General features: G+C 48.9%; 2 protein-coding genes across 2 annotated transcripts in view; one reads left to right on the top strand and one right to left on the bottom strand.

The window, feature by feature from the left end:
• Positions 1–9,286: 9,286 nt before the first annotated feature.
• Positions 9,287–13,316, bottom strand: MPZ (myelin protein zero). Its single transcript, XM_062193727.1, is given in 6 exon segments — positions 9,287–9,675; positions 9,806–9,866; positions 10,036–10,171; positions 10,374–10,587; positions 10,855–11,021; positions 13,236–13,316. Coding segments are annotated over 6 exon segments (939 nt in total). The 5' UTR covers positions 13,303–13,316; the 3' UTR covers positions 9,287–9,381.
• Positions 13,317–17,334: 4,018 nt separating this feature from the next.
• SDHC (succinate dehydrogenase complex subunit C) overlaps positions 17,335–17,663 on the top strand; it is a 37,528-nt gene continuing 37,199 nt past the window's right edge. Inside the window, exon 1 of the mRNA XM_062192622.1 lies at positions 17,335–17,417. Coding sequence (XP_062048606.1) covers positions 17,398–17,417 — 20 coding nt within the window. The 5' untranslated portion in view covers positions 17,335–17,397. The remainder of the gene's footprint in view (positions 17,418–17,663) is intronic.

A 17,663-nucleotide genomic window follows, 5' to 3' on the forward strand; every position in this document is an offset into this window, starting at 1 on the left:
TCCGATCCAGTTCTCTGCTATGGCCTGGGAAAGCAGTAGAAGTTGGCCCAAGTCCTTGGGCCACTGCGCCTGCATGGAAAACACAAAAAAAGCTCCTGGCTCCTGGCTTCGGATCAGCGCCTCTCTGGCCATTGTAGCCATCTAGGGAGTGAACCAGCAGATGGAAGACCTCTCTCTCTCTCTGCCTCTGCCTCTCTGTAACTCTGCCTTTCAAATAAATAAATCCTTAAAAACATAATATTATATCTACTTTTTAAAAAATTTTATGGGTCGGCCCCGTGGCTCACTAGGCCAATCCTCCGCCTGTGGTGCCGGCACCCCAGGTTCTAGTCCCGGTTGGGGCGCCGAATTCTGTCCCGGTTGCTCCTCTTCCAGTCCAGCTCTCTGCTGTGGCCCGGGAAGGTAGTGGAGGATGGCCCAAGTCCTTGGGCCCTGCACCCGCATGGGAGACCAGGAGGAAGCACCTGGCTCCTGGCTTTGGGACGGCGCAGTGCACCGGCTGTAGCAGCCATTTGGGGGTGAACCAATGGAAGGAAGACCTTTCTCTCTGTCTCTCTCTCTCTCTGTCTAACTCTGCCTGTCAAAAAAATTTTATGTATTTATTTGAAAGGCAGAGTTACAGCAAGGGAGAGAAAGAAAGAGAGATCTTCCATCCATTGGTTCAATCTCCAAATAGCTGCAAAGGTGAGGGCTGGGCCAGGCTGAAGCCAGGAATGTCATCTGGGTCTCCCACATGGGTGGCAAGAGCTCAAGGACTTGGGCCATCTTCTGCTGCTTTGCCAGGTGCATTAGCAAGGAGCTGGATGGGAAGTGGAGTAGCCAGGACTTGAACTAGCACCCATATGGGATCCTGGTGTCACAGGAGGTGACTCTACCTACTGTGCCACAACACAGACCCCCGTATTTACTTTTTGAAATTAAGTATAAAGGTTGTATTACACACTTTAGGATAGTAAAAAAGGGCACCGGATTTGAGGGAACTAGGAGGATTACCCTTGGCTTTTGGGAAGCCATGGCTAGCACTAACCTGAAGATTCAGGAATTCTGTATCTCTCCTGCCTCCACTTCTATTCTATTCTAAAAAAAAGTCCTCCAAATCTCATTGCCAAGCTGTAGGTCATTACCATGTGCAGGACACTCAGGAAGGGACTGAAAGATAGACACTGGAGGTGCTGGGAGAATCACACTTAATGCCTAGAAAGGAAAGCGTGTGTGCGCGCACACACACACACAGAGTTGATTGATTGATTGATTGATCTGAAAGGTAGAAAGACTGAGATAGAGCTGTTTCATCTCCTGCTTTATTTCTCAAGTGTCCGCCACAGTCAAGGCTGAAGCATGAGCCTGGAATCCAGTGCAGATCTGGAAGCTGGAGTCAGAAGTGGAGGCAGGATTCAAACCCAGACTCCCCAAAATGTGATGTGGGTATCCCAAATGGGGTCTTTTTAAAGAAAATTGTTTTAATTAATTTATTTATTTGAAAGGCAGAGCAGAGAGAGAGGTCTTCCATCTGTTGGTTCACTCCCCAGATGGCCAGAACAGCTAGAGCTGTGCTGATCTGAAGCCAGGAGTCAGGAGCCTCTTCTGGGTCTCCTATGCAGCTGCAGGGGCTGAAGGACTTGGGCCATCTTCTACTGCTCCCAGGCCATAGCAGAGAGCTGGATTGGAAGTGGAGCAGCCAGGACTTGAACTGGAGCCCACAGTGCTGGACCCCCAGGTTGGGGGGTCTTAATCACTGTGCCAAATCCCATTCCCAAAGGAAAGACTTTTGCAGTACAAAATGGTGGGGCAGCTGAGTAGTGACGGGGTCTGAATCATGGAGCAGTGAAGTGCTGGACCACCGGACAGTGAGCGAGGCCCTGATTCCTGAGTGTGTGGGGGGGTGGCTTCACCCTTTCCTTGAATTGAACTGAAAGAGGAAATAAAAGATGACCAGGAATTAGCGAGTGCTATCCTTAGTGACGTGGTTTACATCTTGTATTTTAGTGTATCCTCCTGTTTCTTCTCTTAAACACACCTTACAAAAAGATATCAACTTAATAAAATACAAGGTTCTGGAGAAAAGTCGTTTGTCCTAGGGCATCCAGAGGAAGCTACAGCAAGAACTGAAATGTTGAAATGGGTCTGGTTTGGTCCTAGTTTTAGCTCTTGCCAAAAACAGGGGTGAGTTTCTAAACCATGGCTAATCTTGTCTCTTTTTAAATAAGCAGCAGGAAGATTCAAGTGAATCAGAGTCTGTTGAACTTTAACTCTACACCTCAAGCAAGCAGTATTAGACATTTGTATATTATGGACACTAGCATCAACCCCTCCACTGCTTCCCACCCCCCTCTGCGTGTGTATGTGTATATATGTGTGCATGTGTGTATATGCATGTGTGCAGGTGTATACGTGTATACATGTGTGTATGTGTTGTGTGCGTGCATGTGTGTATGTGTGTATACACACGTGTGCACATGTGTGTGTATGTATGTGTGTATGTGTGTGTGTGTTGAACACCTGCTCAGTCCCAGACTCCCTGCTTTCGTGAGGGAAGATTATGCGCTTGACTTTGCCCACGACCAAGTGACTACTTCCTCAGGGAAAGGTGTTTGAATACCCTTTGTCTCCTGAGCTGGGATAACTGGGTAGGAGGAAATTTAGTGAAAACTCCACTGTCTCAGCGGAGCCTTTCCCATTGGGTAAGGTCCTCTCTTTATCAGCAATTTCTCACCGTCACTTTGCAAGCATTGCATGTTCTGTTGATTTCAATACACAGAAACTCTGTCCTGGGGAGGACTGTGTAACACAGGTTTTGTATGGCTTCTTCTTTCAGTCATTTTTTTTTTTAGCAGAGTGATAAGGCTTTATTAGGGATAGGGCATCCATCAGATCGGAAGGGACAGAGAGAGAGCGCCCAGTCACTCGGACTGGGAAGAGCGAGGTTACCCAGTTAAATGGAAAAAATATACCTGGGCAGGCCAGGCGGGCGGCTCAGCAGAGAGGCAGAGGGCTGAGCGCGCCTCAGTCATGTTTTAAATTTTGTTTTTCCAGGAGAAAAATTCACCAATCACACAGTGAATTGTAGAAGGATTTTAGGTCTAGAAATTTAAGTATGACTGAAAATACTCTAGATGACTCCAAAGCACGTTCTGAACAAGGAAACTTTTTTTTTTTATTTAAGATTTATTTATTTATTTGGAAGGCAGAGTTACAGAGTTAGAGATAGAGACAGAGGCCGGCGCTGTGGCTTAACAGGCTAATCCTCCGCCTTGCGGCGCCGGCACACCGGGTTCTAGTCCCGGTTGGGGCGCAGGATTCTATCCCGGTTGCTCCTCTTCCAGGCCAGCTCTCTGCTGTGGCCCGGGAAGGCAGTGGAGGATGGCCCAAGTGCTTGGGCCCTGCACCCGCATGGGAGACCAGGAGAAGCACCTGGCTCCTGGCTTAGGATCAGCGCATGGCAGCGGCCATTGGAGGGTGAACCAACGGCAAAAAGGAAAACCTTTCTCTCTGTCTCTCGCTCTCACTATCCACTCTGCCAGTCCAAAAAAAAAAAAAAAAAAAAAAAAGATAGAGACAGAGAGATCTTCCATCTGCTGGTTCACTCCCCAAATGGTCACAACATTTGGGGCTGGGCTAATCCAAATCCAGGAAGCAGGAGCTTCCTCTGGGTCTCCTACATAGGCACAGGGACCCAAGAATTTGATCCATCTTGCACTGCTTTCCCAGGCACATCAGCAGAGAGCTGGATCGAAGTGGAGCAGCCAGGACTCAAACTAGCGTCAGCAGTGGGGATTTAACCTGCTGTAACACAACTCCAGCTCCACCAATCTGATAATATGACATTCCTTGATTCTCACGAGCAATTATATGGGATCACCTTGAGTTTACAGATTCCGAGGGGTTAAATAACAGGGTTAAAAGTTCAGGGCTTTTGATTTCATAATTTGTATTTTATTCTGTCTCCTAATGCTTCCCTGTTGGACTCCTGAATTTAGACATTAACTGGTAGGAATATGAGTCTTCTTGGAGACCAGTGTGGCACACCCAGTGCCCTTGAGTGAGCCCCGAAAGGAAAGATCAGATGATATCAGATCACTCAGGACCTGGGTGTTGTTTAACCACAGCAGCAATTTATCCTGAAATGGAAAACATATTGCGTCATGGTTAACTTTAAGGGTCAAGGGGACTGGACCACCAGGGATTTCACATTATTCTGCGAGTGTTGGTGAGGGTGTTCCTGGGTGAGATTAATGTCTGAACCAGTAGATTGTGGGTGGACCTCACCTTGTCCGTTCAAGGTCTGATGTTTTGTTTTGTTCCCACAAGGAAGAACCTAAGGCAACTAACTAGAAAGAGAAAAGGCTTGTTTAGCTCACAGTTGTGGAGGTTCAAGTTTAAGGTTGGTGGCCCTGTTGCTTTGGCCTCTATGGAGGGCAGTGGATGGCAATGGGAGAAGACATGTGGATGAAAGATCACATGGAAAGTCAGGAAGCAGAGGGAGAGGCTGGACCCAAATGCAGGCTTTTATAGCAACCCCTGGTGAGACCCACCTTCTGCGGTCATCCTCCCAATGACCTCAGGACCTCACACTAGACCCGCCTCAAACCACCGTACCTGCATTAAGTACCATTAGCTTTACAACTTTGGGGTTTAAAATCCTGCATTAGGTAGCTGTTAGGATGCCACTTGGAGTGCCACATCCCTTGTCAGAGTACTCCAGCTCTGCTCCTGATTCTAGCTTCTTCCTACTGCACTTTGGGAGGCAGCGATGATGGTTTGGGTAGTTGGGTCACTGTCACCAATGTGGGGGACCCAGATTGATTTTTCTGGATTCTGGCTTCAGCCTGGCCCAGTCCTATTTGTTGTGGGCCTTTGGGGAGTGAAGCAGTAGATGGGAGATCTCTTTTCTCTCTGTCTCTCTCTGTTTCTTTCTCAACTGAATAAGTTAAAGCAATAACAACTGAAGTCCTGCATTGGTTTTTGGGGGGTCAGATAATCAGAATACCTGGTTTCAGGAATCAGGGGGTGGCAATGGAAGAGGCTCTTTCATCACTATACCTAACAACACACTGACAGAATTTTTGTTTCCCAGCAATGTCAAGTTCTGCTGGTTTGGGGGACTTAGTCCCAGAAGGAGACTGCTTCCACCAGTGATCTCTACAGCGGTCCTGTTAATTGGAAACTGAGTCTGCCATCTGCCCATTTGGAGTTCTGTACACCCCTGAACCAAGACCTAAATCCATAACTAAGTTTGCCAACTGGTGTGATCAATCCTGGAAACCAGGGGATTATCTGGAGGTGAAACCAAGCCGCTCATACCAAGCCTTGAACACGCTTGCTAGAGCCCATCCGATCCTAATCTCTCACGGCCTCCCAGCCTCCCCGAGTTACGTTGAAGTGCCCTTGCCCTGCCTTTTGATGGCCAATCAAGCACTTACTAAAATTAACTCACTGTATTGAGGGAGCGGTGCAGCTGGCCTTACAAGGTTCTAATCACAGAACTCGTGAGGTCACTTGTTTCTCCAACAGATAATATCTCCCTGTTCAGTCTTGTCTCCAGGGGTTTCTTTTCCAGGAACTTCAGCCCTGGAACAAAAAGCAACTACCACCTGCATGTAGCCCCACAATGACTGAAGCCCTCCTTGCTATTATCAAAATTCCCTAAAGGACACGATTCAGCCAACCAGTTGAAGGAGGGTCACCAACACTGCAGATCACCCAGTATTCTGGACACAAACTGAATGTGCACCTCTCAGTTCCAACCTCAATCTTTAAGAACCGTCATCCCTAATCCCTTGGGGAATATTTTAAAGATACTTATGATGGAAGACAGTTGTGTTCTACTACATCCTCTTTAGTAGAATGAAACATGTATTTAAAAATGTATTCTCAGATCAGAGCCAGCGTTGTGGTGCTGGTTAAAACACTGCCTGGGATACCAGCATCCCATACTGGTGCACTAGTTCCAGTCCTGGCTGCTCAATTTGCAATCCAGTTCCCTGATAATGTGTCTGGGAAGGCAGTGGATGATGGTCCCTACTACCCACAGGGGAGACTTGAATAGAGTTCTTGGCTCCTGGCTCCAGCCTGGCACAGCCCCAGCCATTGCAGCCTATGGGGAATGAACCAGTACATGGAAGTTCTTTTTGTGTTTCTTCCTTTCTGTCTTTGTCATCTTATATTTTTCAGGGCTGGTGTTATGGTGTGGTGGGTAAAGCCACCACCTTCAATGCTGGCATCCCATATGGGCGCTGGTTCATGTCCATATCATGTATGGGATGCTGGCTTCACAGGTTGCAGTTTAACCTGCTGGGCCACAACACTGGCCTCCCAGTACCTTAACCACCGAGCCAAACTCCTGCCCCACTTAAAACAGGAATGCATCCTTCTTTGATATAATTATTTCTTTCCCCCTAAGTTAACATAATTAATTTTGTTAGATTTCCTAATACTGACACATTCTTTCATTCCCAGTTAATTCTTCATGTTCATAATTTACTATTTTATCAACTCACTATAAGGTTCTATTTGCTAATATTTTATTTGCACTTTTGTACATATATTCATAAATTGAGTTATAAGTTTTATTTTGAGGTTTTCGTTAAAAGACACTTTAAATTATTCTCAAAGCATTCATATGTCTGGAGAAAACTAGTATTATTAATAATGCACTGAGTATCATAAATGACTAATTGAAGAGTAGCAGTTAGATGGCATCCAAAGTATCTCATATGATAATGCCATTTCCCTATATGTGAGTCATTATTCTAGGCCTTATGTAATGCATTAGCATATAGGAGAGAAAATATGTGCTTTTCATTTGTGGGGATTGTGAGAAATGGGCACGGTCTTGGGTAAACTCATGGAAGTGTGCAATACTTGTGAAAATGCATAGTGAACAGGTCGTACAGTGCAGTTCCAGGGAACCAGGAATCCCAATGGAATCAGGAATACTAAAACAATCTAGGGTGGGCGTTTGGCATAGGGGTTAAAACACCGCTTGGGATGCCTACATCCCACATCGGAGTACCCAGTTTTGAGTGCCAGTTCTGTTCACACTTCCAGCTTCCTGCTCATGTGCACCCCGGGAGGCAGCAGGTGATGGCTCAAGTGTTTGTGTCCCTGCTTCCCATGTGGAAGACCCAGACTGGGTTCCCATCTCTCGGCTTTGGGCCTGGCTGGCTCTGATTGTTGCAGGCATTTGGGGAGTGAACCAGCAGATGGGAGCTTGCTCTCTGTCCCTCCCTCCCTATTTCTTTCTCTTTCACATAAATGAAATAAAAAAAAAATTGGGAAACTGAGCTGATAAAATGCAGGAAGCTGAGCATTTTTAGAGTGAAAGTGTAATGCAATGAGAAGCTTGGGCTGTGCTGAATCTCAGAAGTGACACACGTCTCATCTGAGTCTCAAACAGGGATGTTTAAGTGCAGTACCCAGCTGCAGCAATCTAGCCAACACTGATCCCTTTAGTATCTTAACTACTAAGATATCTTTAGCTTAAATGTTCCCAACTTGACTGAGCTGCTGCTAAGCTCCCTCTACTACTCCCTGAAAAGCTATCTACAACCTATTAACTTTTATCTTAATATGAATTTGGATGACTTTTTCTTCTAAAAGAAGAAAACATCCTTCAGATAAATGGAAGCACTTTGTGATTTGGCAAAGCTGGTGTTAACCACATCTTTAGCTTCTTAAGAAGAAATGATCTGAGGGCGTCTTGGGACTATTTTGCCAACAGCACTCCCCAGGGGACAATGATACTCATACTTGTCTGTTTTTATATACTATAATTTAAGGGTTCCAGGGTATTAAGGTTGTTCCTAAATTGGCATATCAACAAATCAGCTAATGAATTATGCTAACAGCACACCTAAAACAGCGTATCAACAAAACCAAGTTGTGTGTGTACTTCTGGAGAGATGAATGAGATCCGTGTTTAGAAAGTTTACTCCTTTAGGCAAGAGCTAGAAACATCTTTAAGGAACTGACCCTAATATGTTAGTTGTAAATCAATTTATAGTTTACACTGTTTCCATACACAGTATCTCAGTGGATTCCTGCAAAACCCTGGGAATGAAGCAGAGTAGGTATCATTATCTTGGTTGTTTATTAATGCATAAACAAGCTTACTGAAGTCAAGCAACCATCCTGGTCACACAGCTGGTGAGTGTTGGGATACTTTGAAAATTCTGATGTTCATGAAGAGATGGAGCTTCCTAACTCACGAAAAAGTAGAGGCTGACACCATGCAGACACAGCGTGAGTTCAATGGACATTTGTTGAATGTATGTTGTGCCTGGCGAGCCCATTCCTGAGTTCCTTCTACTATATATTATACAAGCCCAGACCAGCAGAGGAATTGTGGGAGCTTGGGATGGGATAAGAGGCAGGGATTATTCCCATGAGAAACAGGAAATGCAAGATGGAGGCAGTGGCTTCTGGAAATGTCAGTGTTTATTAAACATTTAAGGACATTTGGAGGTTTTGAGAAGAAATATACAGAATGTAGAAAAATTCTAAGAATCTCCTATGGTGAGGAGTGCAGCCTCTTCCTCCACTCCCTCCCCCCGCCCCCCATCTCCTATTTGTTTCTCCAGCCTTCTGCTGGATTGTTTAAAAGCCATCTCTTCATGGTCATTTTCCCTTCCTCCACCCTCTGACCTAGGAGGATGCATTCCCTCTCTTTCTGTGTCTCTGTCTCTCTCTTTCTTCACGACCTGGAGTCTCAGAATGGTGCTCCCAAGTGGCCAGGGGGTGCCAATCCCATAGCTGAGGTTTGAGAATCAGGGGCCCCTCCGGTTGGGCTGGCTCTTGGTGAAGGACTTAATAGGGGTGGGGGAATTGCAAAAGCCACATGACGTCATTGGTCCTCAGTCATGGGGGTGAGGGCGGAACGGGCATAGATAAACAAAGAAAAGAATGGATTAAAAAAAAAAAACATTATCAACAATCTAAATAACCCCTGAAGGAGAGTCTGGTCTGGGTGACGTGGGTGTTAGCAGGAAGAAGAGAGGGTGGAGCTGGACCACCTGATGGAGGGGAGGGGACTGGAGAGGAAGGAGTTGGGGGGGGTGTGTGCAGCGGATTGGGAGGTCTGGTGGCTTAGAATTGAGGCTGAGTGATCAAGGTCCCTTTCTTCTCGGTGCCGGTGCCGAGGGACAGACACCAAACACACAGCCCTTGGGGCAGGTGAGGGGTAGGATCAGCCCCTAGGCTCCCAGAAAGCCCAGGGCGGGGAGGAGGGCGTGACGGTGGGGGAGGAACGAATTCTGGAATGAAACTTACATCTCCAAGGTAGGCGAGGACAGGCCAGGGCTGGGGAGCAAGGGAGGAAAGCACCTAGACGGGTGAGGGGAGGAGCCTAGGTCCCCCTGCTCTGGCAGGGCCTGGGGGTGGAGGTCACTTGTCCGAGTCCAGGCCCATCATGTTCTTGAGGGCGTTCTTGAGGCTGGTTCTGCTGGGGGACTTGACAGCGGGCCGGAGCTCCGAGCCTGGCTCGTCCTTCCGTAGCTCCATCTCGATGACCACCACCTGAGCGCCTTTGGAGGCCTCCGGCCCTGGCCCCCGCCCCCCCGCCCGGCCCGCTAACCGCTATTTCTTATCCTTGCGAGACTCCCCCAGCCCTTTGGACTTCTTCTCACTGGCAGCTTTGGTGCTTCTGCTGTGGTCCAGCATGGCGTACAGCACGGGCGTCTGCCGGGGAAGGGCGCGCGCATCAACTCTCGCACTGCTGGGCTACACCCACCCCTCCCCGCTGCCCCGCGCCTCCCGGTTCCCGCTATGCTCTCCTCCCCGGCTGGTCCAGGCCCCAGGTCCCGCTCACCTGACGCCCGCGTTTCGAAGAGTCCTTCGCAGCCTTGTGCAATTTCCCCTTCTCCATGGCACTGCAGGAGAACAGGGTGCTGTGGGTTGGGCCCCGCCAGAGCCCCTTGCACAACGATCCCTGCTTGCTCTTTCCTTTGCCCCTCCCCGCCGTCCCCCCCCCCCCCAGGAGTCTCTGCTCGGGTGGGGGAAAATGCGTTAGGTGGAGGGACCTCAGACTCCGCCCCTTACCTGAGCCTCCTCTGCAGGGCCGCCTGCCTGCGCAGCCAGCAGTACCGAACCAGGTAGACCAGCAGTAGCACCAGCAGCACCACCCCAAGGACGCCCCCGATCACGGCTCCCAGCACCACCCCGTACCTAGTTGGCACTAGCCGGGGAGGGCAAAGAAGCAGGACAGTGAGTGGAGACCCGTCTGTGGTTGCCAGCCCCACACCTATTCCCTGGGGTTAGGCTACCTTCTGCCCACCCTCCCCGGGGTGATGCGCATTGCCTCTTCCCAGTCTACCCATCCTCCCTGGTCCCCTCCCAGGATGGCCTCCCAGACACCCAGCCCCTGTGCCCCCTCACACCTTTTTCAAAGACATAGAGTGTGACCTGAGAGGTCTTGCCCACTATGTCGGGTGGGTTTTTGACATCACAAGTGAAAGTGCCGTTGTCACTGTAATCTAGATTGTGAATGACAATGGAGCCATCCTTCCAGCGAGGGTCCCCTACCCACTGGATGCGCTCTTTGAAGGTCCCCACCTCGTCGATGTAGGGCTGTCCCTTGGCATAGTGGAAGATCTGTGTGAGAGGAACCAAGTGAGAACAGAGCAGTCAAAGCTTAGCTCCAGCCTCAAGGTGGGGGAGCCCCAGGTGGGAGGGGGGGTACTTGAAAAGGAAAGACAGTGCACACAGGCCCCCATCAGGGTGACAAAGATTGCCACCTACCTCACCAAAGTCAGGGTTATGGCTCATAGAGGATGTCCTCCTCCTTAGCCGAATTTCTCGTTTCTGTTTTTGAAGCACGCTTTGAGTTAGCCGACCCCAGGATTGCCCCCAGGCACTCACCGAAATGGCATCTCGGCCCCCTTCGGGCTGGTAGCGCCAGGTGAAGGAGATGTCATCTGAGACCCACTCACTGGACCAGAAGGAGCAGTGCAGGGTCACCCGGGAGCCCACAGCACCATGGACCTCCCTGTCCGTGTAAACCACAATGGCCTGCGCTGGGGATAGCACTGCAAGCACAGAGGGGGAACCAGATGCAGATGCGGCCCCCCCCTCCCCCCGTGAGGCATCCAGAGAAGGGGAGAGCGCTAGGCAGCCAATGCTCAGCAGTGACGGCAAAGACTGAGACAGAAACACCACGTGCTGGGGCCCCAGTCCCCCTGGCCTAACTGAGTCCGGGCATGTACATGCTACGTCTGTTCAAGCTCTTCATCGTGTCTGCAGCAGAGACAGAATGTGCTGGAGAACTTCCGGAAGTTGGGTTGTCTCCAAGTCTCACTTTCGCTTTGGGTTAGAATGTAGGAATTTAAATGTTTTAAAATTTTTATAAATTATACAGGTTATAGATATCATATTCTTCCTATCAACTATTATAATGCTAGAGATAAAACTAACATCTCCCTTGATACCCTCCCTAGCCAGGTCCTTTCCTGCAGTCCCCACCCAGATATAACCGCTGTTACCACTCTAATGGGTGTGCTTTTCCTGCTATCAACTCAATAAACTCAAGATACATGTGTATTTATAACAAATAATTTTGTTTTGCTTTCCTTTTTTACACATATTATATATATTCATATATATAAATATATATTTATATTTTACACATATTACATATACATACATATTTTTTAAGTTAAGAACATATGTATATATATATATATGTCTGTATGCGTATAGTTGGAGGAGTTTTCTATGGTGATTCATAGGCATCAGTCTTATTTTTAACAGCTGCATAGTATTTCATGGTCTAAGGAATTCAAAATTTTGCAGAAAAACCATGAAAATAACTAGACAATGGCAAACTGCTTCCCTAGTGGAAGCCCCACATCCCTCTCAGGGGAAGCTGAATACAGAGCAAGCCCTTAAGGCCAATTCTCACATGACTGCATGTGAGCCTCTGTGGTTTGACTGTCCTCACCCTCCTCTTGGCCATTCTGGCCCAGTGCCACCCCCCAGACTCACCCACGCAAGCCAGGCCATTCCTGGGAGACTATGTATGTGGGCTGGCCCTTGGTGGGGGCAACTGTAGACCCTTTTGTTCTACAGGAGGGGGAGGAGGCAACCAAGCAAACAAAGTCTCATTGTCTGGCCAATGTTGGGGACTCATGCCACCCCTACCCTCGCCCCCACAGTCCTGTCTTCCATCTCAGCATGCAGTGTCATCACTCACCTCCTGGGACTTCCACCTTGGAAGCTTCTTGGGAATCCCCAGTGTACCAAGGGAAGTTGTTCATTGTTTCTAATGTCTACTTCTCCTGTTCTATGAGTCATTGCCCCCCTCAGTTCTGCGCAGTGGCTTGGGTCAGAACTCTCCCTCTCCATACTTCAAGATTCCTTCCTGCTCCTGTTTCCCTCATATGCCCTTTTCCAACTTTCTATCCTTAACATTTTCTCAGGGTACTTCAGAATAGTCCGGTACAGCCTGGAAGAGTCTAGGTTTGGGGCTTAGGATGCAACGCGCCGACAGCAGAGAATCCTGGACAGTCTGACCTCCCCACCCCATTGCAGCTTGCAGCTTGCAGCTTGGCTGATATTCACCCATGGCACTAAGATTCAGGCCAGTTCAGAAAAGGGAAGGAGTCACTGAAGGATCCAAGCCTCCTTTGACCTTGTCTGGATCACCCAACATCTGTCAGGGGGCAAGGAAGGGGCTGATCAGCTTATGAAGGGTGTCTGCTTTAACGCTGTGAGATCCTAGAGTCTCATAAACCTCCCCTTCCATTCCATTCACCCACAAGATAGACAAGGAGCCACAGAGAGAAACTGAGGCACAAAAAACAAATGATCAGAGCAGCTGAAACCACAGACCTTGGGCTCCCTCCTTGGCTCATTGCTTTTTCTCTTTTGGGAAACTAAGCCTGAACTCAGAGGGGTCAAATGGAGACCAGACCTGATGTTCAATCAGGCTCTGTCCCACGCTCTAACACTGCTTCCTACCAGGCTCTTGGCATGGCTTTGGGGACACGTTTCTAAGCTGGGTGGGTCCAGCCATGTCCATTCAGGGAAGTTGTCTACACCCTCTTTTACCATTTGCCTTCATAGAATAACTTTACTGCTTTCCTCCAAATAACACCCCTCCCCAACCCTACCCCCAGCCTGAGTATAACATCATCTTCCTGCTCCTGCTCACTCTTTTTCAATCGCAGTGCGGAATGCCACAAAGGGGGAGGCTGTTGACAACCTGAATCCCAGGGTTCCCAGACTGGGGCGGCTCCACTTACCCACAGAAGAGAAGAGCAGTACAGCCAGGACAGGGCTGGGGCTGGATGAGGGAGCCCCAGCAGCCATAGCTGGGGCAGGGGCTAGGGCCCAGCACAGCTGCGGGGTGGGGAGAGTGGGGGACCAGGAACTGAGCGGGGGTTTCTGGAACCCGCTTAAAATCCCCCGGGGCCCCAGTATGAGGGGGCTGTCCTGAGCCAGTAACCAATGGCAGCCTGGCATGTGCAGTTGAGAGGTGGTGGGGAGGGGGGAAGAGTGCAGGAAGCAGAAGGGGCATTGTATACTCTTGGTGGAGGGGTGGGGGACACATACCACCCCATACACAGAGGGCTTTGTGTCTACTGGCCTCCCCCTACCCCAGGCTGGAATGTTGGGGGGGGGGTGAGGGAAAAGGACAGAAAAAGGGACACAGACACACTTCTCTGAGAGATAGATGGGCAGGGAACCTGAAGCCAAAAGCCATGAAAACGGATTCCTTCTTGGTCTCCTTGCCTAAGAGTGGCTTCCCCAGAGACCTAGAAGCCTGAGATGGGTTTCCCCCAGAGAACTCTGAAAATAGGATCTCCCATGTTAACTTGGACTATGTCACAGATTCTTTTTTTTTTTTTAAGTATTTATGTATTTATTTGAAAGGTAGAGAGACAAAGACCTTCCAACTGCTGGTTCATTCCCCCAAATGCCTGCAACGGTTGGATTGGGCCAGGCTGAAGGTGGGAGAGGAGAACTCAACACAGGTCTCACACATGGGTGTCAGGGACCCAACTGCTTAGGCTGTCACCTGCTGCCTCCCAGGTGATTCTTTCAGCTCAAAGTTCTTCTCCACTGGGACATCCAGGGGAGAAAGCCCTTGACTTTCCCCATCAAGAAGTCCTTCAGTGTCTTATGCTGCAGTTTAAGACCATTTCAATTCAGAACAAGGCAACAGCTAAAGGGAGAGAATGGGAATGCAGGCAATAGAAAGGAGAAGAATCAAGTGCCCCTTCCAAGTTCAAAATCTCATTTAAGGAATTAGAGGAGGATCAGAAGACAACCCCATCAGGAATCAACTATAACAAACCATGACGTGTGCTTTAGTAATAAGTGAAATGTACAGGGTACAAAGAAAGGAACACAGTGTTCAATATCAGGAAGATTGAGTAAAAGCATGTGAGAGGTTAAAAGTAAAAACAGGGGCTGCTGTTGGGATGCCAGCATACCATATTGGGGTGCTGGGTTTGAGATAGGGCTATCTGCATTTCCTACCCAGCTTCCTGTGAATGCATCTGACAGACAGCAGATGATGACCAAAGTACACAGGGTCCCGCCATGTACATGGGAGACCCAGATGGAGTTCCTGGCTCCTGGCTTTGGCCTGGCCCAACCCTAGCGGTTGTGGGCATTTGGGGAGGGAACCAGAGAATGGAAGATCTCTCTCTCTCTCTCTCTCAAATAAACAAACAAACGAAACTTGAAAATAAATCTTATTTAATAAAGAGGCTCAGAGGAAGAGGTCGTCTTGTCTAGGGGGCAATGTTAGAAACTGACCAACCTGGAAGGATGAGTGCCATTTTGAAAAGGAGAGATGGGTAGGGAGGGTAACCAGACACGACAGCAAAAGCAAGAACAAAGGGATGAGGTATAAACATGTGCCATTCACTGTGATTTGGTGATCTGGGGGAATCCTATGGACAGGAAAGTTGAGGCCAGTTTGTGAAAGTCCTTAAATGATACACTGGGAGGGGGAACTTAATTTGATACATCATCTAAGTTTCTTGAAGGTTTTAGGGTGAATTTATGGATGCGAATGTTTCCATGACCAGAGTCAGGCTTTAAGACACATCTGGCCAGAAAAGTCCTTTAGACAGAGCCCTCCTGATTGTGAACCTCCTTCATCTCTACTTTTGCAGATTTTGCCATTTTGCCGAACCTCCTATCTCTCTCAATTGGAATTCCTTTCAATTCATCCTTCTCCATCCTTTCTCTCACCACAAGCCTTGGCTAGAGACTGCTTTTCCTCCTGCTTTCTTTTAAGATAAGTTCTGATGATATGGATTTTGACTTAATGGATGTTTGGTCTGAATTTCAACGTGATCTGTTTCCTGTGCAGATTAATCTGAGTGGAGAGGTCACTGCTCCACCTGTGAGACTACGACTGGCTCATCCATGTAAAGCCACAGTCACCTGGCACCTTCTTGGCATCACAGACCACAGATCTGATAGGTCCAGGGATTAGTATTAGATTTAGATTATAGAGCTCTAAATATTAGGTTTGATCATAAATTCCACAGGCAAAGTCAACATCCCAGCTCCTCAGTTGTAACTAACCACTTTCTCCTTTTTTGGCTACTCTTTTTATGGAGTTGCTATTTTCTTTGTTTGGTTCTTTTTTAAAAATACATTTTACTTATTTATTTGAGTGGTTGGATTACACAGAGAGAGAGAGAGAGAGAGAGAGATCATCCATCCTCTGGTTCATTGCCCAAATGACTGCAACTGCTGGAGCTGAGCCATTCAGAAGCCAGGAGCCAGGAGCTTCTTCTGGGTCTCTCACATGGGTTCAAGGTCCCAAGCACTTGGACCATCTTCTACTGCTTTCCCAGGCAATAAGCAGAGAGCTGGATTGGAACAGGAGCAGCTGGGACACCAACCTGTGCCCATATGGGGTGCTGGCGCCATAGGCAGAGGCTTAGCCTACTACGCCACAGTGCCCGCCCCTGCTGTGGTTCTGTTGATTGATCCCGCTAGGGCTATAGTCTTCTAGAAGACAATATACGTGGCTGCATCTCTGAAGCCCTTACAGCACCTTTCACAGACTCTGGCAGAAAGCTAGTGGTACATATACGTTAGGTGAAATTATTTAATGAGCTAAGTGAAAGAGGCATTCATTGGATATTAATGTAACGCTCCAAAGGTCCAAAGAAGGATCAGTGTCTGGAAGTCCAATATCAGAAAACTGTTTTTTAAGATAACAGCTTTCTAGTGATTAAGCTGTTCAGTAAATGAAACTTGTTTTTGGGGTACAGATCACAGAATGTGTTGCAGCAGAGTCTCAAAGATCAGCAGGCGTTCATACCACAGAGAAAATCCCTGCACTGGATAAAAACTTGTCCTTGAGAGCCTCTAAGGTCTCTTCCAAGTTCAGAATCTACGAAAGTGCTTTCTTTGTCAAGCATTACAGAAATGCAAAATAGCATTCATTCGATGCAGAAATAAGTGAGCTTGTGCTATTTAAACCAGACAGCAAAAATGCAAGAGTGCTAAATATAAATAGACTCTGAATGTTAATACAGCTGGATAAGTTTTATTATAGACTAGGAATTGCTAGTCTATTGGGGGCTAGCCCCTTCACCCTTCCCCACCCTACGCCCCTCAAAGGGCTAAGAACTTTTGCACTCTGTTCTGCTTTCTCACTAGCTCTCAAATGATTGCTGCGCCTGTGTGGCTCAGAACTGTTTATATACAATGTATAAATCAAAGTGGGTTCTCCCCCTCACCCCGGGATCTTCGGGCTGTGGGTGTCACCTACACAGCCCTGAACCAAGGAACAAGGGAGCGGCTGTCTCTGGCTAGTGGGCGTGAACTCACGCGGTAGCTCTAGCCCAGGAATTCTGTGGCCCCATCGCGATGGTCAGAGGCGGCTCTCGTCCCTGGGGATGAGGGGTGCTCTGAGGGGCCCTCTCGCGGCCCCTCCTCACACTCCTCAACTTGGGTCTCAACTTGTGTACCACTGCGATTTGGTCGTGGAGCCTTCACACTAGCCTGGAGCAAAGTCCAAAGTCTCCTTTTCCCCGCGTGTCTCCGCCAGCCAGCCAGCCACGACGCTCTCAGGCGGCCGTGGGAGGGAGGGGAGTGACGCCAACACTGCCAAGTCCTCAGTGAAGAATCTGGGCAAATCCGCTGCGCCGCAAGCGGTGCAAAATGAACATACACACAGGTGCAACGGACACGGTCAGGTTATGAACCAGGGGCGAGCCTGCCAAAAGCCGGGCTTATTCCGGTAGAAGTCAGCAGAGGGAGGCGGGGAAAGAGCCAAAGGCATCAGAAACAGCAAAAAAAAAAAAAAAAAAAAAAACCCGGAGCTGAGCCCTCCCGCGAGGTCACGTGACACGCCCCCTCCCGCTCCGCCGCTGCCCTCTGCGGGCTGGGACGCGCCTGGCGTCACTTCCGTCCACGCCGGAACCCAAGATGGCTGCGCTCTTGCTGAGGTGACTTTAGTGTGGGGCTGGGAGTCCGTGCCCGCGGCTCTCGGGAGACCTGAACTGGCCCCTCACGTCTTACCGACTGCTGTTTACCCAGTGCTTGGGCGGGGAAAGGACCTGTGGTTGTGGGGGACACGCGCTCTGGAGTCACAGGGACCCCCCCCCCCCATTTCCCACCCCCGCGTCCGATCCGGAGGGCTGGGGGTCACTCGGTACCGTGGAGTTGCGCGGTTCTCGCTCCCTTTACTTCTC

Source organism: Lepus europaeus, chromosome 5 (genome assembly GCF_033115175.1).
Source record: "Lepus europaeus isolate LE1 chromosome 5, mLepTim1.pri, whole genome shotgun sequence".
In the NCBI taxonomy this organism is placed as follows: Eukaryota; Metazoa; Chordata; class Mammalia; order Lagomorpha; family Leporidae; genus Lepus; species Lepus europaeus.